At 39.5% G+C, this 21,743-nt stretch overlaps 1 protein-coding gene across 2 annotated transcripts in view; it reads right to left on the reverse strand.

Moving 5' to 3' along the window:
• Nucleotides 1–21,743, reverse strand: part of ADAM9 (ADAM metallopeptidase domain 9) — a 152,047-nt gene that overhangs the window by 23,569 nt on the left and 106,735 nt on the right. The window contains exon 17 of one of the 2 annotated variants that reach the window (XM_086703654.1): nucleotides 2,077–2,203. The exons of the other annotated variant lie outside the window; for it this stretch is intronic. Coding sequence (XP_086559780.1) covers nucleotides 2,081–2,203 — 123 coding nt within the window. The 3' untranslated portion in view covers nucleotides 2,077–2,080. The remainder of the gene's footprint in view (nucleotides 1–2,076; nucleotides 2,204–21,743) is intronic. 2 annotated transcript variants of the gene reach the window in all.

The following is a 21,743-nucleotide window of genomic DNA, read 5'->3' on the forward strand; positions in this document are numbered from 1 at the left end:
TAAAAAACATTTCAGAACATTATTTAAGGTCTAATCCGAAAGTCTAATGGGGGTAGTAGAGAGTATATCCACTTGCAAATGCCCAGAAAGAGAACTGAACAGAGAAAACATAGTGGTAACAGTAGTTACCCATAGGAAATGAGTTACCCCTAGGAAATGAATAGGGTATCAGCAAAGGACCTTGATTTTTTGTTTTACACAATATTTTTGAATTTTTTAATAACAAAAATATGACATTCCCATAATCTTTTTTAAAAACTTTTTTTCCATAAAAAAAGAAAAAAACTTAGACTGGGCCACAAAATAATATGTAAGGCTATTTATAAGGCACATGCTTCAAACAAAATGACTCTGAAAAGAGTTGGACAGAACTTCTATTTGGCAAACTTAAAGTGTGGTAACAATATCAATTGAGGTAAAATTGAAGATAAAAACATGAAGATAGAGCAAAGGGACATTTTGAACTACTCAAAGATATAACCCACAACTAAAATGTAATAGTCAAAAAACTCTGCCACATGGATTCAGCATTCTTAGTTCCAAAAATGTTATAGCTACAAGGGGAAATGAAAACAGAAAACTAGGAGACTTTAACTTCCCTTTCTCTAAATCTCGAACACATTAAGGACAATAAGAACGTAAATGATCTGAACATATAATTATCAAACACTATACATTCTAAGCAAGAATACACTCTTCAAATGCAGTTGGAGCATTTGAACATTCATCCAAGAGTGAACATACAGAGTCAACTCATTCAAATAGATGTTTCATTCCTAGAAATAACCAAAGATATTAAACCAAGAGCCAAACCTGAAGTGAATACCTGATGGCTTTTACAGCCATCAGAGCATGACCAATTTCCAAAGCAAAGAGTCGTTTCCATTGTCAGTAAATCTTTTTGCCAGGCTACATTTAGGGAAAGGAAAAAGGCATGTTTTGTTGGTTAAATCAAACCAGGCAATCAAGCACTTTCTGATATAGCAGTAGGTTCAGAGAAATATCTCAAAACTTTGGTAACTCATAAATTATTAAGTAATCAGGCATTCCAGTAAAACTATATCACCACTGTCATAAATTCTTCCCACTGCAGAATCACTCAGCCTACGAATGTCAACAAAAGTCTCTGAATGTCAATGCTGTACTATTCTCAATCAAGCTGACAGAACACATCTAAACTGACTTCCAAAGAACAGGGTACCAGTTTACCTTTGTTTTTTCATTTAATTTTTTTTTAACAAAACACATGCACATGGCTAAAAATCAAACAGTGCTAAAAATGTTTAATGAAACAACTACATGACCCATTTCTAGCAGTCTAGCAGTTCAGAAGCAGTCTGGCAGTCTAGCAGTCCAGAAGCAACTACTGTATTTTTCTCGTAACTCCCTACCATTTTTAATTAGTATACTATTTCTTTTTCTTTTCTTCCTTCCTTCCTCTCTCTTTTTCTTTCTTTTCTTTCTCTCTCCCACTCTCTCTCTCTCCCACTCTCTCTCTCTCCCACTCTCTCTCTCTCTTTTTTTCAGCCAGGTAGTTTTGAGTCTTTTTTTTTTTTTTTTACTTGAAGTATAGTTGACATAAAATATTAGTTTCAGGTTTCAAGATAGTGATTCAACAATTATACACATTACAATTCACCATGTAGTTACCATCTGTCAACATGCAGTTATTACAATATTACTGATTATATTCCCTATGCTGTACTTTTCATCTCCATGGCTTACTTTATGCTATTTCTTGACTTATCTATTCTATACATTATCAATAACGCCCTTTATGATAAATAAGGATTCAGCTTTATAACACGAACCCAAACGCCCCTTGTTCATCTTCTCAAAGTAAATATTGGTTCATATTTATACCACTAACACTCAGGTATTATCCCATCAGTACACTGCATACCACTATTCCCTGAGCAAGTTCAGAACTAGGTGAAGAAAAAAAAAAAAAAAAAAACAGGGGAAGCTGACAACTGAAAATTGAAGTATCATCTTTATTATCAATAAGTCATTTAACATGACTAAAGTAAACAGCAAAATGGGCTTCCTAATACTGCACCCCAAAATCAAACTTACCTGCCTAATCACAGGCTGCTCTGGACAACCACAGGCCTCCCCCCACAGAAGCAGAGCCTGCCCTGCTAATCTTACTGCATGGCTGAGAGAGCAGACCAGAATGTACCCTCTCTGCAGGCAGGGAGATCTGAAAAGAGAAGACAGAAGGGACTGAGGCACCCATGCCCGGTGTCTTCTCCCAAACTCATTAACTACATCAGTTACTTTGCTTTCCTTGGGTGTGAAAGAGGAACACACTGAGGCTGAGAGTGTTACTTTTTTCCAGCTTTACAGAGGATATAATTGATGTATAATATTGTGCAACTTTAAGATGTACAACATGTTGATTTGATAAACTTGTATTCTGAGAACTGATCACAGTAAGGTTAGTTCACACCTCCATCACACCACATAATTACCATTTCTTTTTTGTAGGGAGAACATTTAAGATATACTCTTAGTACTTTCAAGTATAAAATACAGTGTTGTTAACTATAATCACAATGCTGAATATTAGATTCCCAGAATTTATTCATCTTTTAACTGAAAGTTCATACCCTTTGACTAACATCTTCCCATTCCTACCACCTCCCCACCCCAGCCCCTGGCAACCAACATTCTGCTTTATTTTTTTAGTTTGGCTTTTTAGATTCCACATATAAGTAAGTTCATAGAGTATTTGTCCTTCTCCATCTGACTTTTTTCACTTAGCATAACACCTTCAAGATACCTCCACATTGTCACAAATGGCAGGATTTCCTTCTTTTTCGTGGCTGAATAATATTCCATTGTGTATATATATCACATCTTCTTTATTCATTCATCAGCTGATGGACACTTAGGTTGTTTCCATATCCTGGCTATTATAAATAATGCTACAATACATATATGAGTACAGAGATCTCCTCAAGATCCTATTTTCATTTCCCTTGGATATACACCTAGAAGAGGGATTGCTGGATCACATGGTAGATCTATTTTTAATTTTTTGAGGAAATTCCATACTATTTTCCACAGTGGCTGTACCAATTTACATTCCCACCAATGGTGCACAAGAGTTCCGTATTTTCCATATCCTCACGAACACTTACCTCTTGACATTTGATGAGAACTATGTAACAAGGATGAGGTGATAGATCATTGTGGTTTTGACTTGTATCTTCCTGATGATTAGTGATGCTGAACTCTTCTTCATGTACCTGTGGGCCATTTGTTGTCTTCTTTATAAAAATGTCTACTCAGGTCTGTTGCACATTTTTTAAAATTAGATTGAGCTGTATGAATTCCTTACATGTTTTGGATATTAATTCCTTATGAGATATATGATTTGCAAATATCTTCTCCCATTCCAAAGGTTGCTTTTTCACTTTTTGACTATTTATTTCACTGTGCAGAGGTTTTTTAATTTGATATAGTCCCACTTAATTATTTTTGCTTTTGTTGCTTATGCTTTTGATGTCATATTAAAAAAAAAAATCATTTGCAAAACCAATGTCAAGGAACTTTCTCCCTGTGTGTTCTTCTAGGAGTTTTACAGTTTCAGGTCTAATTAAGTCTTTAATCCATCTTGAGTTATTTCTGTAAGTGTTGTAAGATAGGGATCCAATATCAATGAATATTCAATAGCATGTGAATATCCAGTTTTCCCATTACCACTTACTGAAAAGAGTATCCTCAATGGGAAATTGAGTAGTCTTGGTTCCCTTGTCAAATAGTAGTTGATCATATATGAAGGGGGATCTTTCTGGGCTTGATTCAGTTCCACTGATCTGTGTGTCTATTTTTATGCCAGTGTAATACTTCTTTGAGTACTACAGATTTATAATATAGTTTAAAATCAGCACTTGTATGCTTCTAGCTTTGGTCCTCTTTCTCATGATTGCTTTGGCTATTTGGAGTCCTTGTGGTTCCATTCAACTTTTAGGACTGTTTATTCTATTTCTGTGAAAAATACCATTGGATTGCATTGAATCTACAGATGACTTTGGATAGTATGGGCGTTTTAACAATACTAATTCTTCCCATCCAACACAGGATATCTTCCATTTATTTTTGTCTTCTTCAATTTGTTTCATCATAGTCTTATAGTTCTCAGTGGATAGGTCTTTCACCTCCTTGCTTCAATTTATTCATAAGCACCTTATTTTTTTGACACAATGGTGAATGGGATGGTTTTATTTCTCTTTAACTTAGTTCACTATTAGGATATACATACACAACTAATTCCTGTATGTTGACCTTGTATCCTGCAACTTTACCAAATTCATTGATTGGTTCTAACAGTTTTTTTGGAAGTCTGTAGGACTTTCTACTTAAAAGATGATATCAAAAAATAAATAAAAGATCATATCATATCAAACAAAGACAATGTCACTTTTTCTAGTGTGATTTGGATGCCTTTTATTTCTTTGTCTTGCCCAGATGATCTGGCTAAGACTTCCAGTACTTGTTAAATAAGAGTGGTAAGACTAGACATCCTTATTTCTTATCCCAGGTGAAAAGCTGTCAACATTTTGCCAATGAGTATGATGTAACCTATGGGTTTATCATATATGGCCTTTATTATGTAGAGGTACATTCCTCCTATACTCAATTTGTTGAAAGGTTTTTAGCAAGAAAGTACGTCGTATTTTGTCAATGCCTTTTCTACATATATTGAGAGGATCACGATTTTATCTTTCATTTCATTAATACGGTGTATCACATTTATATACTTGCTTATATTGAACCATCCTTGCATTCTAGGGATAAAACCACTTGATTATGGTATATGATCTTTTTAATGTGCTGCTGAATTCAGTTTGCTAGTATTTTTGTTGAAAATTTGTGCATCTATTTGATCCAAGGATTTGGACTGTAATTTTCCTTTTTTCCTGTATCTTCATCTGGCTTTAACATCAGAGGAATGTTAACCTTGTAAAATGAGTTTCCGAGTGTTCTCTTCAATTTTTTGAAGAATTTAAGAAGGACTGGCATTAGTTCTTTAAATGTTTGGTGGAACTCACTAGTTAAACCATCTGGTTGTGAACTTTTCTAAGTTGGGAGATTGTTGATTGCTGATTCAATCTCCTTCCTTGTTATTGGCCTATTCAGATTTTCTATTTTATCGTGACTTAGTCCTAATAGATTGTAGGTTTCTAGAAATTTATCTGTTTACTCTAGGTTATCCAATTTTTTAGCATAATATTGTCCATAGCAGTCTCTTATAAACCTTTGTACTACTGTGGTAACAGTTGTAATGTCTCCTCTCTCGCTTCTGATTTTATTTATGTGAATATTCTTTTTCCATAGCCTAACTAAAGGTTTGTCAGTTTTGCTTATATTTTCAAGAAACCAATTCTTATTTCTTCGAACTTTTCTATTGTGTTGCTGGTGTCTATTTTATTTATCTGCCCTGATCATTGTTATTTCCTTCCCTTATTAACTTTGGGCTTGGTTTACTCTTCATTTTCTACTTCCTTGAGGTATAAAGTTACGTTGTTTAAGATCTTTAATTTTCTTAATGTAGATGTTTATTGCTTTATACTTCCTTCTTAGGACTGCTTTTGCTGCATTACATAAGTTTTAGTTTGTTGTCTTTCCATTTTGTTTGTTTCAAGATATTTTTGATAGCCCAATGGTTGCTTTCAGGAATATGTTGCTTATTAATTTCGACATATTTGTGAATTTTTTAGCTTTCCTCTTATTGATGATTCCTAGTTTCACACCATCGTGGTCATAAAAGATACCTGGTATTATTTCAATCTTCCTATATAGTATATAGTACAAGTAATCACATCCCTTTAATGTCCTCCAAGAGTAATGTGCCACTCTCCCAGTCTCTTATGCCCACTCTCACAAGTTAATACTATGGATGAGGTAAGAGAGAATGGGTCCTCCACAACTGGGAAAGCCAGGGGCCCACTTACCACTCTCAATTCCCCTCATGGGATAAACCACGGGCTGAAAACATTTATCTGGCCCTAAGCTGTGCCACTGTGGGTGAGGAGTGATGTGGGCAAAGTCAAATCGTTCCTCTTACCCTCTCCAATGTGTCCAAACTCATATACTTTTGCTCCAACACTGTGCTGGAAATTCTCTACTGGAAACCTGGACTTCCACAAAGGTTCTTTCATCTTGTGGGTGACTGTCTAAGACAGTATTTTCCAGGGACTTACAGACTGCAGCCCAGAAGGGCTAGAGACAGAAACAGGCCACTGCAGAGTCCACAGCCAGCACCGAAGTCTTTATGCCTATTACCTAACACACAGTGTGCAAAGCTCCTTCCTGGTCCCTTGACATATGATGCCGTATCACTCAGCTCCCACAAAGGCACTTCTGTCCATAAATGGATACCAAATTGTTATTGTTGGGGGGGGGGGGCACAAATGAGGAACATCTTATTCAGCCATGTTGCTGAAGTCACTCAAAACCCAGGAGTGCTGAAATTCCTCTACAAGGAAACAATGACGTGGGGAATAAGTATTCCTTGCCAACAATTAACACAAAACACTGTTGATTTCAAAGCTAAGTACTAAGAGTATATTTTCTTTCTTATATAGCCTTTGTTTTCACTACAGCAAACACTTGCCTTTCTTCTTACACAATTGGCCTCTGTCATATCAACATTCAACCCCTGACTGAAAAAAAAAAAAAAAAGCTATTATGCCATTTCAAGTTCCCGCTTTCTCTAGAAAACTTCCTTCAGGGTTCCCTTACTCCAAATAAACTGATTATTCGCCTGGCTGGTACACAGCTGTTTATCTTGGAATTTCTCTTTGACATTCTTCTGTGTCCTAGATTACGATTCTTTCTCTTTTTTTGGTTTCCTTCCTCATTTGCCAGAACATTACATTAGATTACTTCCTAAGAAAATATAAATAAAAGATAATTTTGCTGAGCCTCTGAATGTCTGAATTGTTTTTACTGTGCCCTCCCACTTGGCTGATACTTCAGCAGAATTCTAGTTTGAGAATCTTTCAGAACATGAAACTATTACTCCCCTGTCTTCCAGAATTCAGTTTTCAATCTCATTCTTTTATAGGTGATCTATTTTTGGTTTTGTTTGCTTTGGGTTTGTTTTTCTTTTGTTTTATTTTTGTCTCTGGAAGCTATTAAGGTTTTTCTTCACCAAGCACTCTGTAATTTCACAATTGTCCACTTTCTCTACTTTCTTTCTCTAAAGATTTAAATTAGCTGGATTTAAAAATCTTTAATTGATTCTCTCAGGCTTTTATCTTTCTCTCATTTTTCTGTCTCAGTCTTTTTGCTCCGCTTCCTCTGAAAACTTTATGTAAGAATTCCTCTATAGTTCAGTTACATGTGCAACAAGGGAAACAGCATACTATGGTTAGGATAGGGAGACAGGCATCTCACAGGATGAGCAAATACATATATCAAAAGTCCTATCTTCTCACCTTCGACCTGGAGAAATAGGCAACTGCTTGCTGAAGCTTTGCTGGCCAGATGAGAGAACCAGACAGACAGGACAACAAGCTAGCCTCTCCATGACTACAGTAAACATAACTCCATATTCTGTCTCATGCTTCAGCCCACTCTCAGCTATAACCAGTGTTTCCAAATCTGAGCTGCAAACTGATGTGTTTCAGGTTCTGCCCACCTAAGAAACAGTCTTCTTGTTCACATCCCATCAGTTTGCTCTGTAAGTTGTAGATCCCACCACTGTCTACTATTTTCTGTCCTCTTTCAGTTTTTCATAACTGGCTAAAATCTTTAGCTACTGTTGAAATCTCCTGTATTTCTCACTTCAAGATTTATTCCTTGGGAATGCAAACTGGTGCAGCCACTCTGGAAAACAGTATGGAGGTTCCTCAAAAAACTGAAAATAGAACTACCCTACAACCCAGAAATTGCACTACTAGTATTATCCAAGGGATACAGGTACACTGTTTCGAAGGGGCACATGCACCCCAATGTTTACAGCAGCACTATCAACGATAGCCCAAGTATGGAAAGCGCCCAAATGTCCATCGATGGATGAATGGATAAAGAAGTGGTATATATATACAATGGAGTATAACTCGGCAGTCAAAAAGAAGGGAATCTTGCCATTTCCACGTGGATGGAACTAGAGGGTATTATGCTAAGCAAAATTAGTCAGAGAAAGACAAATATCATATGACTTCACTCATATGAGGACTTTAAGACACAGAACAGATGAACACAAGGGAAGGGAAGAAAAATAATATAAAACAGGGAGGGGGACGAAACATAAGAGAGTCTTAAATATGGGGAACAAAGAGATGGTTACTGGAGGGGTTGTGGGAGGGGGGATGGGCTAAATGGGTCAGGGGCATTAAGGAATCTACTCCTGAAATCATTGTTGCACCATATGCTAACTAACTTGGATGTAAGTTTAAAAAAAAAAAAAAATTATTCCCTATTTATTCCTTTCTATTTTGAGAGGTTTTGGCAGACAAAGAAGATAAATGAATACTATAATCCACCATTTTTTATAGATTTTTTTTCCCAATACATATTTTTACTCTGAACTCCATTAACTTGTAATAACTATGATGGTTACCTTTATGTGTCCACTTGTATGGGACACTGAGTGCCCATGATCTGTAGTGAAACATTATTCTGAGCGTTTCTGTGAGGGTGATTTTTTTTGGTCATTTAAATTAATTAGACTGGTCATTAATTAATAGACTGATTTAGGTCATTAAATTAATAGACTGAGTAAAGGAGATTGCTTTCCTAATGTAGATGGACCTTGTCCTATCAGTTGATGGCCAGAAAAGAACAAAAAGCCTGATCCTCCCCTGAGTAAGAAAGAATTACTCCTGCCTGCCAGTCTTCAATCTAAGGCTGGTTTTTCCTTCCCCCTGACTTGAACTAAAGCACTGACTCTTCATGGGTATTGAGCCTGCTGGCTTCCAGACTAGAATTATCATCAGCTCTCCTGGTTCTCAGGCCTTTGGACTCTGGCTAGAACTGCACCATCATCTCTCCTGGATCTGCAGGTTGCAAACTGCAAATCTTGGGCCTCTCAGCCCCTGTAACTGTGTGAGTCAATTTCTTATAATTAATAAATGAATGAATACACACACACACACACACACACACACACACACACACACACACACACTTCCTATTGGTTCTGTTTCCCCAGAAAACCCTGACTAATGCAGAGAATGATACCAAGAGTGGTTTTAGAGGAACAGGTTTTAAGGATGAGTTTTCTGAATTCGTTCCTGGGCCTCTGGAATTGGATCTCTTACCTGACTACATTTGAAGATGTTAGTGCTCTATTTGCAATAACAGAGTACTGAGAGTCCATAGCATGATCTGACAGGAAGATATGCAAAATATCACCACTGTTTATTCCTAATCAACCATTTATAAGAATCAAGGATCTGCATAATTGTGCATATGATACCTTCAAACATTTCTTATTAAATTAATAAGTATGACATCAGGTAGTTACTCCTAATATCACCGGACAAAGTAGGGAATGAAAAGAGCTTATTGCCCAGAAATTTGAACTCTCAGCTCAAATACAGCAAAAATAACCTGAGAGCTTCTAAGTGTCCCCAGAAGGGGAGCCTAATCTTTTGTAGCCACAGGGCTGAGACCTCTGAAAATCAAACCCAGAATTTCCTCCTTCAACTGGTGAGATTACAACACAAGTTGGAACTCCCAGACTTGCAGGGTAACTACCATTAAAATGAGGGCATTAGGGAGAAAGAATGTGATCCTAAAACTTGTCTTGGGGATGTGTGGGAAGACCCTGATATCTGTAGAAGCAGAAAAGTTCTAGGTCAAATGAACAAGAGTCTAACCTGAATTGTTGAGCCCCTAAAGACTGATGAGTCTTCCTTGCCAGTGGAAGCAGTTTCCTTACCCTTAAAAGAAAAGGCCTTTCCACTCCCAAGTAAAGAGATTAGCATTACATTGCCAGAGGAAATTGTAATGGCCTCCAAGGAGGAAGTTGCCTTCCAAGACAATGCTGATTCACCTCAGGACTCACCCCTACCTAGCGCCCATCTTTGCTTTTAGACCTATCACTAGACTCAAGTCTCAGCAGGCCCCTAAAAGTATGACCTGTGAGGAGGTGTACCAAAAGAGCTACTTGAAGGGTGCATGGATGGTTCAGTTGGTTAAGCATCCGACTTCGGCTCAGGTCATGATCTCACAGTTTGTGGGTTCAAGCCACGTGTTGGGCTCTGTCCTGACAGCTCAGAGCCTGGTGCCTGCTTTGGATTCTGTTTCCCTCTCTCTCTGCCCCTCCCCCACTCACACTCTGTCTCCATCTCTCAAAAAATGAATAAATATTTTTTTAAATAGGGAGCTACTTGAGTTTTCTAATTTATCCAGACAGAAGTGCAGGGAACATGTGTAAGAATGGATATAAAGGGTGTGGGATAATGGTAGAAGGAACATAAAGTTGGATCAGGCCAAATTTACTGTTATGTATGGGCTTACTAAGTAGAGATTCTACATGTAATGCTGCAGGTCAGGGATTTATTAAGAGCTTTAACAGTTTGTTGGTTAATTAGCTGAAACATGGACCAAAAGTTAACTCATCCTGAGCAAGTTGGAAATGCTGGATCTGTCTTGGTTTAAGGTGAAAGAAATGATTCAAAGGCTTAGTTAAGATTGGAGTGTTAAGAATGGGTTATTTCAGACCCACTCACTCACTCTGGGAAGGTCCAGCAGACACACCTTCCACAATAACTGTGAGAAATAAATTTGTGAGGGGAACCCCAGCAGGCCTAAATAGCTCTGTCATCACTCTTCTCTGTAGGCCACTTGATATTAGGAACTACAGTCACTGAATTGTAAAACCTAAATGCCGCAGAAGTAACTGAATGCCAAATGGCCAGGGCCAAGTGCAGTGGCACTCAATGACAAAGGCAAGGTGGATATGGCTACCATAATAAACAGCAAAGTCAAAGGAGCAATCATAAAAGTCCAACTTGCAGACCTATGGCATTAGTTAGTTGGTCATGGTATTCCTAGAAATAAAAACGGAGGAAGCCTACCAGTAAATTCTTACTACATCTGTAGAAGCAGAAAAGTTCTAGGTCAAGTGAACAAAACAGTATCATGGGCCCTCAATCAATTACCAGACTTGAGCCATATTACAGACCTAGAAGCCTTTAAATGAAGGAGAGGATGAGTCCCATTCAGGTAGTACCCTGATACACTGCCAAAAATTTATATTGGTAATCTTTCTCCCATCCATCCCCAATAGGACCTATGGCCTTTTACCAGGGTAACTGAGCACTGTGGAAAAGGAAAATAATCAGATCTTTCAGGGACTACTGGATGCTGGCTCTGAATTGACACTGCTTCCAGGAGACCCAAAACATCATGGTGGCCTACCAGTCAGAGTAGGGAGCTATGGAGGTCAGGTGATCAATGGAGTTTCAGCTCAGGTCGTCCGCATAGTGGGCCCAGTAGGTCCCTGAACCCCATCCCAGTTCTAGAATGCATGCCTGGAACAGACATAATCAACAGCTAGCAGAATCCCCACATTGGCTCCCTGACCTGTGGAGTCAGGGTTATTATGGCGGGAAAGGCCAAATGGAAGCCATTAGAACTGCCACTTCCTAGGAAAACAGTACACCAAAAGTAATACCACAATCCAGGAGTCACTGCAGAGATCAATACCACCACTAAGGACTGGAAAAATATTCCAATACAACTAAGCTATTTGGCCTGTGCAGAAGACAGACCTTGGAGAACAGCAGATTATAAGCTTAAGCAGCTGGTAGGTGTAATTGCTGCTGTAGCTACTGTGGTTTTACTGCTTGAGCAAATTCACATATCTCCCGGCACCTGGTATGCAGCTACTGAATAGGCAGATACTATTTTCTCCACACTGGTCAATAAGGATCACCAGAAGCGGTTTGCTGGCAAGGCCAGCAATACACCTTCACTGTCCTCTCTCAGGGGTATAGCAACTCTCCAGTCCTACATCATAATTTAGTTTGCAGGGATCTTAATCAACTTTTCCTTCCACAAGATATCACTCTGGCTCACTACATTGATGACATTATCTGATTGGATCTAGTGCGTAAGAAGTAGCAATACTGTAGACTAACTGGTAAGACATTTGCATGTCAGTGGAAAGTAAATCAGACAAAAATTCAGGAGTCTTCTACCTCAGCAAAATTTCTAGGGTATCAGTGGTGCGGGACATATCTAGATTTCCCTTCAAAAATGAAGGATAAGTTTTTACATCAGGCAACCAAAAGAGAAGTAAGACAATTAGTGGGCCTCTGAGTTTGGGGGGCAACACATTCCTCATGTGGGCATGTTACTCAAGCCCATTTACCATGTAACTTGAAAAACTGCTCGTAGAGCATGGACCAGAGCAAGAGAAGGCTGAAACAGGTCCGGGATGCCACAGAAACTGCTCTGCCAACTGGCCCCTTGCTCCACTAGATCCAATGGTGCTTGAAATGTCAGTGGCAGATAGGGTGGCTGTCTGGAGCCTCTGGCAGTTCCTTAGAGGTAAACAGCACTACAGACCCTTAGGATTTTGGAACAAAACACTGCCATCCTCTGCAGATAACTACTCTCCTTTTCAGATACAGCTTACGCCTTACTAGACTGAACACTTAACCATAAGCCACCAGGTTACCATGGGACCTGAATTACCCATCATGAACTGGGTGTTATCTGACCCACCATACTTTAAAGTCTAGCATGCACAGCAACATTCCACCATCAAATGAAAGTGGCAGATACATAGTACAGCCTGAGCAGGGTCCTGAAGATAACAGTAAGTTGCATAAAGAAATGGTCTAAATACCCTGGTCTCCATTCTTGCTTAACCGCTTTCTCTCTCTCAGCCTCTGGACTGGAACTACACCATCTTACATACACACATATACAGACATCCTATTAGTTCTGTTTCTCTAGAGAAACCTGACTAATACACTGACCAATATCTCTCATTTATATGTCCAGACCAAAAACAAATACCAAAAATAACTGAAATGTGAAAATGTTTAGGAAAAGGTTTAAAGCCTTTACCACACTGAGCAGAACATACAACCCCACAGCAAAAAGCTACCTGGGCATAAGGAAGGAATAAATATTATTCTACTTTTACTAATTTAAATCTACCCTAGTGGCTCTCCTTATAAACTCATTGCTTGTATCCTCTCAAGATTCATATGCTGAAGCCCTAACCCTGATATAGTAGTATTTGGAGATAAAGATTTTGGGAGGTAATTAGGGTTAGATGAGGTCATGAGGGTGGAACCCTGGTCTGATGGAATTAGTGCCTTTATAAGAAAAGACACCAGAGAGTTTGTGCTCACTTTCTCTCTCTCCCTCTCTTTCTCTCTCTCTCTCCATGTGCACACAGAATAAGGGTCATGTGAGCACACAGCAAGATGACAGCCACCTATGAGCCCAGAGAAGACTGCAGGCATAGGGATCAGGCAGGAGAAACTCCCATCTATGCCCCCTGAGATCCTGAAAGGGCCCAAAAGCAGTTCTAGCTTCTTCACAGCCACAGTCTGCCAACAGTCCTAAGGGCCCAGGGCCCCAGTGGGGGACACTCTTGTCTACAACCCTAGTATTTCTAAAAGGACACTCTACTTGGCTCTATCCCTAACAACTGCACTCTGTGAATATACTTTCTGCACAGGGACCCAAAATGAGACTCTCCCAGCTGTAACCCCAGAAATCCTGAAGGGCCTTACACTTGGCTCCAGTTATATCACAGCCACAGCCCACCACTAGATCCATCAACCAAGGAACCCATCTCCTGCATTCCCAAAAATTCTGAAAGGGATCTATACTCAGTTTCAGCAACTCCAAGCCTCAGTCCTCAAGCTGTCCTGCCAGCTTTTGGGGAACCAAGAGCAGATGCTCATGTCTACACATCAAGAGATCTTGAACTAGCCCTATATTCAGCTCCCAGCCCATCCAGCCAGTTAGGGACCCATCCTGGCCACCCAGGGATCCATCCAGTGAACAGAGAGCAGTATTCTCAGGTATCTGATGGGAGCCACACCAGTCCATGCACCTAGTAATAGGCCTGGTGTCTGAAGACCCAACTGTGGACTCTGAAGCAGACCCTTGTCTCAAGGCCACCTTACCTCCTGAACAAGGTACTACTACAGGAAGTTCAATCCACTCAGAGACCAGTCACGTTTTATGCCCACCCAAGCTCCTGATAACAGGCCCACCAATCACAGACCCCACTGTGGAGACAGACTTGTAACCAGCTCCAACCCAGCCTAAAATTCCAAGGTAATCCCATCAATACTGAAAATAGACAGGAGGTCTTTACCTGATGAAACCAGTATGTAAAGACTAGAAGAGGTGTTTATTCCTTCAAATACATAGCCACCAATGCAATACTACATAAGCATCAGGCAAATATGGCATCACCAAAGGAAACTAATAAAGTGCAAATAAATGACCCCAAAGAAATGAATATCTATAGGTTACCTGACAAAGAATTCAAAATAATCATCATAAAGAACCTGAATGAAATGAAAGAAAAAAGAGACTACTAAACAAAATCAGAAAAACAATCAATGAACAGAATGAGTTTAAGAAAGAAGTAGAAACCATTAAAAGGAACCAAACAGAAATCCTGGACCTGAAGAATACAATAACAGAAATGAAAACTTCAATACAGAGCTTCAAGAACAGATCTACTCATCCAGAAGAAAGAATCAGCAAACTCAAACACTGTTTGAAATTAGCCAGTTAGAGAGACAAAAAATAAAAAAGAATGAAAAAGAGTGAAGAAAGCCTATGTGAACCATTATGGGACACCATCAAGCAAACAAACATTCATATCAGAAGATATGATTCAAATCAGAAGATTTCCTCAGAAGAGGAAAATGGAAGAAAGTTTATTTAAAGAAATAATAATTAAGGGGTGCCTGGGTGGCTCAGCCGGTTGAGAGTCCGACTTTGGCTCAGGTCATGATCTCACACTTAGTGAGTTCAAGCCCTACATCAGGCTCTGTGCTGACAGGTCAGAGCCTGGTGCCTGCTTTGGATTCTGTGTCTCCCTCTCTCTCTGCCCCCTTCCCCACTCATGCTCTGTATCTCTCTGTCTCTCAAAAATAAACAAACGTTAAAAAAGAATTTAAAGAAATAATAGTTGAAATCTCCCAAATGTTTGGAGAATATGGACATTCAAGTACAGGAAGCTCAAAGAACTCCATGTTAGAAAGCAGAAAGAGAAAGCAGCAAGATTCATCACATACAAAGGAACCCCCATATGGCTGTCTGTGGATGTATCTCTCTAAAGAAACTTTGAAAGCCAAAATAAATCATCGGGATTCTATATCCAATGTGCTAAACAGCAACAATAAAAAAATTGCCAACAAGGAATACTATACGTAGGAAAATTGTCCTTCAGATATGAAGGAGAGTTAAAGACATTCCCAGATAAAGAAAAACTAACGGTTCATCACCACTTGCCCTACCTTACAAGAAATTTTAAAGTGAATTCTTCAAGTTGAAATGAAAGGACACTAATAATATGAAAATATATAAAACCATAAAACTCATGGTGAAGGTAAATATATAGTTAAATTCAGAATACCTAACTATTGGGGCCAACATGGTAGAGAAGTAGGGGAGACTCCCCGTGTCTCTCAAAGAAGTGCAGAAGCCAAAGGACTTTGAACACCAGAGTCTGGGAGGAAAAGAGACTGAATCTACCCAAAGAAAATGGGAGAGCTGGAGAAAAGATAGGTGGGTGACTGCAAACTGGGGGAGATAAAAAAAAAAAAAAAAAGGCCACGTGGGCACAGAGGGGAGAGACAAAGGGAAGAGAAAGAGCGGCCAGGGAAGTGTATGACCATATCTGGACAGGAGAAAGACCTGGGACTGAGACTGAGAGAGATCCGATCTCTAACTGCTGGGCTTTCTTCGGACTGGGGCCAGCTCCCTGTTCGCACACCAGAGGCCTGGATGCAGTGGTATGTAAGGGGCTCAATCAGCACTTGGAGAAAGTGGTTCCCTGCCTGGAGGGTTGTGCAACAGTACAAAGCCTGTCCATGTCCATGTCTGCCACCCATGGGATCCGTGGCTGGGCCGAGGGCACAGTCTGCAGGAGGAAAAGGGAGCCATCTCCCTGGAGTGCTGTGGGAAAAGACAAAGCCTGCCTGAGTCCGCGACCGCAGGGACTAGCCGCGAGGGCGGCAGCTCAGTCCGCAGAAGGCAGTCCTCCCTGAAGTGCTGTGGCACAAAGCCAGCTGGGGCCACATACTGCCACACTGAGAGGCACTTCCCCACTGCCAGAACGCACGGAGAAGGACTTTGAATCCTAGCCAAGCGCAAGGTCAGGGGAGGTGGCAGAGCAGAAGGACCGCCCCGTCTGCGCCCATGGTGTGGCACAGTGAGGACGACTCAAACTGAGTCCACCGGGTCCAGGTCCATGGAGAAGAGACTGGGGGATCACCACTCCCCCCGTTGCCCCCACCACCACCAAGGCGGGGCCTCAGGGATCAGTTCAGGGGCCCATAGTAGAAGTGGGTCCAGACTACACCAAACCACGCCCCTTCGCACGGGGTAACCGTATATCCACCAGAGCCTCACAGACCCTGCGGAAAGCTCCTCCCACAAGCGCTGCAGCATTGCCTGGATTAACTCTAGGTCATAACTCTAGGTCAATTCTGGATGTATAGATATATTCTCCCCGCCCCCCACTTTCTCCTCATCTCTTCCCTCTTCTAGGCTGGTAATTCTGGTTATTGGTCTGTCTAAACATGCATATTTAATCCATTGTCTTGATACATGTTCTACACCTCCTTCTTTACACTCCTCTCTCTCTCTCTCTCTCTCTCTCTCTCTCTCTCATAATCAAGCCATATAGTTTCTCTGTCTGGGTAACTTTATCTTCGTTTCATTTTCCCCACTTCCTTCTTTATTTTCCTTTCTCTCTCTCTGGATTAACACTTTTAGTCTCTCTGCCTAGTCAATGTTTATTTTTTTCTCCCCCCTCCCCCATCATTTCTCTCTTTGTGTGTGCTCTTCTAGCACTGCCTCCACCCTCTTCTTTACTTGTAGTCAGTGTTTTGGGTTTTTTTGTTTTAGACTTTAATTTTTTGTTTTTGTTTGTGTGTTTTCGTCTCCTGTTTCTCTGTTTTCCTTTACAGGGCTACTCCAAGGAACAAATCAAAGCACACCTGGTGGAGGGTCCAAAATATCACTACGAGTAGGGTAATAAAATAACCAAGTCACAATAACAGAGAGCAAGTAACACTCTCCAAAAAAACACCTCCTGAAGGGCCAGGCCCTGGACAGTGTATGACCCTCCTTTAATACAGCAGTGCTCGCAGGTCCAGAGCACACAACAAGCTTTTAAAACACATAAGGGGCAGAAAACTAGCCAAAATGACAAAACGGAAGAATTCTCCTCAAACGAAATTCCAGGAAGCAGAGACAGCTAACGAATTGATCAAAACCGATTTAAGCAATATGACTGAACAAGAATTTAGAATAATAGTCACAAAAGTAATTGCTTGGCTTGAAAAGAGCATAGAGGACAGCAGAGAATCTTTTGCTACAGAGATCAAGGCAGTAAAAAATAGTCATGATGAATTAAAAAATGCTATAAATGAGGTGCAAAATAAAATGGAGGGGGCCATAGCACAGATTGAAGAGACAGAAGAGAGAATAGGTGAATTAGAAGATAAAATTATGGAAAAAGAGGAAACTGAGAAAAAGGCAGATAAAAAAAAAATCCAGGAGTACGAGGGGAGAATTAGAGAACTAAGTGATGCAATCAAACGGAAGAATATCTGTATCATAGGAATTCCAGAAGAAGAGAGAGAGAAAGGGGCTGAAGGTATACTTGAACAAATCATAGTTGAGAACTTCCCTAATCTGGGGATGGAAACAGGCATTGAAATCCAAGAGGCACAGAGAACTCCCTTCAGGCGTAACTTGAATCAATCTTCTGTATGACATGTCATAGTGAAACAGGCAAAATACAAGGATAAAGAGAAAATTCTGAAAGCAGCTAGGAATAAATGGGCCTTAACATACAAAGGTAGACACATACAGGTAATAGCAGATCTATCTACTGAAACTTGGCAGGCCAGAAAGGAATGGCAGGACATCTTCAATGAGATGAACAAGAAAAATATGCAGCCAAGAATCCTTTACACAGCAAGTCTGTCATTCAGACTAGAAGGAAAGATAAAGGTTTTCCCAAACAAACAAAAACTGAAGGAATTCATCACCACTAAACCAGCCCTACAAGAGATCTTAAGGGGGACTCTGTGAGTGAAATGTTGCCAAGGACCACAAAGTACCAGAGACATTACTACAAGCATGAAACTTACAGACATCGCAATGACTCTAAACCCATATCTTTCAATAATAACACTGAATGTAAAAGGACTAAATGCTCCAACCAAAAGACATAGGGTATCAGAATGAATAAAAAACAAAACAAAAAAAAAAAAAACAAACAAGACCCATCTATATGCTGTCTACAAGAGACTCATTTTAGACCTGAAGACACCTTCAGATTGAAAGTAAGGGGATGGAGATCTATCATGCTACTGGAAGTCAAAAGAAAGTTGGAGTAGCCATACATAAATCAGACAAACTAGACATTAAATTAAAGGCTGTAACAAGAGATGAAGAAGGGCATTATATAATAATTACAGGGTCTCTTCATCAAGAAGAGCTAACAATTATAAACGTCTATGCACCGGATTTGGCAGCCCCCAAATATATAAAACAATTAATCACAAACATAAGCGAACCTTATTGATAAGAATGTGGTAATTGCAGGAGAGTCTAATACTCCACTTACAACAATGGATAGAACACCTAGACAGAGAATAAATAAAGAAACAAGGGCCCTGAATGATACATGGGATCAGATGGATTTGACAGATACATTTAGAACTCTGCAACCCAAAGCCAAAGAATATACTTTCTTCTCAAGTGCACATGGAATATTCTCCAAGATAGATCACATACTGAGTCACAAAACAGCCCTTAATGAGTATAAAAGAATTGAGAACATAGGCACACTTTCAGATCACAATGCCATGAAACTTGAAATCAACCATAGGAAAAGTCTGGAAACCCTCCAAAAGCATGGAGGTTGAAGAACATCCTACTAAAGAATGAATGGGTCAACCAGGCAATTAGAGAAGAAATTAAAAAATATATGGAAACAAATGAAAATGAAAATACATCAATCCAAATGCTTTGGGATGCAGCGAAGGCAGTCCTGAGAGGAAAATACATTGCAGTCTAGGCCTATCTCAAGAAACAAGAAAAATCCCCAATACAAAATCTAACAGCACACCTAAAGGAAATAGAAGCAGAACAGCAAAGACACCCCAAACCCAGCAGAAGAAGAGAAATAATAAAGATCAGAGCAGAAATAAAAAATATAGAATCTAAAAAAAGAGTAGAGCAGATCAATGAAACCAAGAGTTGTTTTTTTGAAAAAATAAACAAAATTGATAAACCTTTAGCCAGGCTTCTCAAAAAGAAAACAGAGAGAGGACCCAAATAGATAAAATCACGAATGAAAATGGAATTATTACAACTGATCCCTCAGAAATACAAGCAATTATCAGGGAATACTATGAAAAAGTATATGCCAACAAACTCGACAACCTGGAAGAAATGGACAAATTCCTAAGCACCCACACACTTCCAAAACTCAAACAGGAAGAAATAGAATATTTGAACAGACCCCTAACTAGTGAAGAAATTGAATCAGTTATTAAAAATCTCCCAACAAATAAGAGTCCTGGACCAGATGGCTTTCCTGGGGAATTCTACCAGACATTTAAAGCAGAAATAACACCTATCCTTCTAAAGCTGTTCCAAAAAATAGAAAGAGAAGAAAAACTTCCAGACTCATTCTATGAAGCCAGCATTACCTTGATTCCCAAACCAGACAGAGCCCCAGCAAAAAAAGAGAACTACAGGCCGATATCCCTGATGAGTATGGATGCAAAAATTCTCAACAAGATACTAGCAAATTGAATTCAACAGCAAATAAAAAGAATTATTCACCATGATCAAGTGGGATTCATTCCTGGGATGCAGGGCTGGTTCAACATTCGCAAATCAATCAACGTGATACATCACATTAATAAAAGAAAAGATAAGAACCATATGATCCTGTCAATCGATGCAGAAAAAGCATTTGACAAAATTCAACATCCTTTCTTAATAAAAACCCTTGAGAAAGTCCAGATAGAAGAAACATACTTAAACATCATAAAAGCCATTTATGAAAAGCCCACAAGTAATATCATCCTCAATGGGGAAAAACAGCGCTTTCCCCCTGAGATCAGGAACACGACAGGGATGTACACTCTCACAGCTGTTGTTTAACATAGGGTTGGATGTTCTAGCATCAGCAATCAGACAACAAAAGGAAATCAAAGGCATCAAAATTGGCAAAGATGAAGTCAAGCTTTCACTTTTTGCAGATGGCATGATACTCTACATGGGAAACCCCATAGACTCCACCAAAAGTCTGCTAGAACTGATACATGAATTCAGCAAAGTCGCAGGATACAAAATTAATGTACAGAAATCAGTTGCATTTTTATACACCAATAATGAAGTGACAGAAAGACAAATAAAGAAACTGATCCCATTCACAATTGCACCAAGAATCATAAAATACCTAGGAATAAACCTAACCAAAGATGTAAAAGATCTGTATGCTGAAAACTAAAGAAAGCTTATGAAGGAAATCGAAGAAGATACAAACAAATTCCATGCTCATGGATTGGAAGAATAAATACTGTTAAAATGTCAACACTACCCAAAGCCATCTACACATTCAATGCAATCCCAATCAAAATTGCACCAGCATTCTTCTCGAAGCTAGAACAAGCAATCCTAAAATTTGTATGGAACCACAAAAGACCCCAAATAGCCAAAGTAACATTGAAGAAGAAGACCGAAGCGGGAGGCATCACAATCCCAGACTTAAGCCTCTACTACAAAGCTGTAATCATCAAGATAGCATGGTACTGGCACAAAAACAGACACTATCATAGACTCCAGAATAGAATAGAGACTCCAGAATTGGACCCATAAATGTATGGCCAACTAATCTTTGACAAAGCAGGAAAGAATATCCAATGGAGAAAAGACAGTCTCTTTTACAAATGGTGCTGGGAGAATTGGACAGCAACATGCAGAAGGATGAAACCAGACTACTTTCTTACACCACTCACAAAGATAAACTCAAATTTATCTTAGGTCCTTCATCTAAATGTGAGACAGGACCTAAATGTGAGACAGGAAACCATCAAAACCCTAGAGGAGAAAGCAGGAAAAAAAACCTCTCTGACCTCAGCCGCAGCAATTTCTTACTCGACACATCTCCAAAGGCAAGAGAATTTAAAGCAAAAATGAACTATTGGGACCTCATGAAGATATAAAAAGCTTTTGCACTGCAAAGGAAACAATCAACAAAACTAAAAGGCAACCAACGGAATGGGAAAAAAGATATTTGCAAATGACATATCAGATAAAGGGCTAGTATCCAAAATCTATAAAGAACTCACCAAACTCCACACCCAAAAGACAAAAAATCCAGTGAAGAAATGGGCAGGGGACATGAATAGACACTTTTCTAAAGAAGACATCCAGATGGCCAAACGGCACACGAAAAGATGCTCAACATCACTCCTCATCAGGGAAATACAAATCAAAACCACACTGAGATACCACCTCACACCAGTCAGAGTGGC

The sequence above is a fragment of the Puma concolor genome, chromosome B1 (assembly GCF_028749965.1).
Source record: "Puma concolor isolate L17-30 chromosome B1, mPumCon1.1.hap2, whole genome shotgun sequence".
NCBI classification, from domain to species: domain Eukaryota; kingdom Metazoa; phylum Chordata; class Mammalia; order Carnivora; family Felidae; genus Puma; species Puma concolor.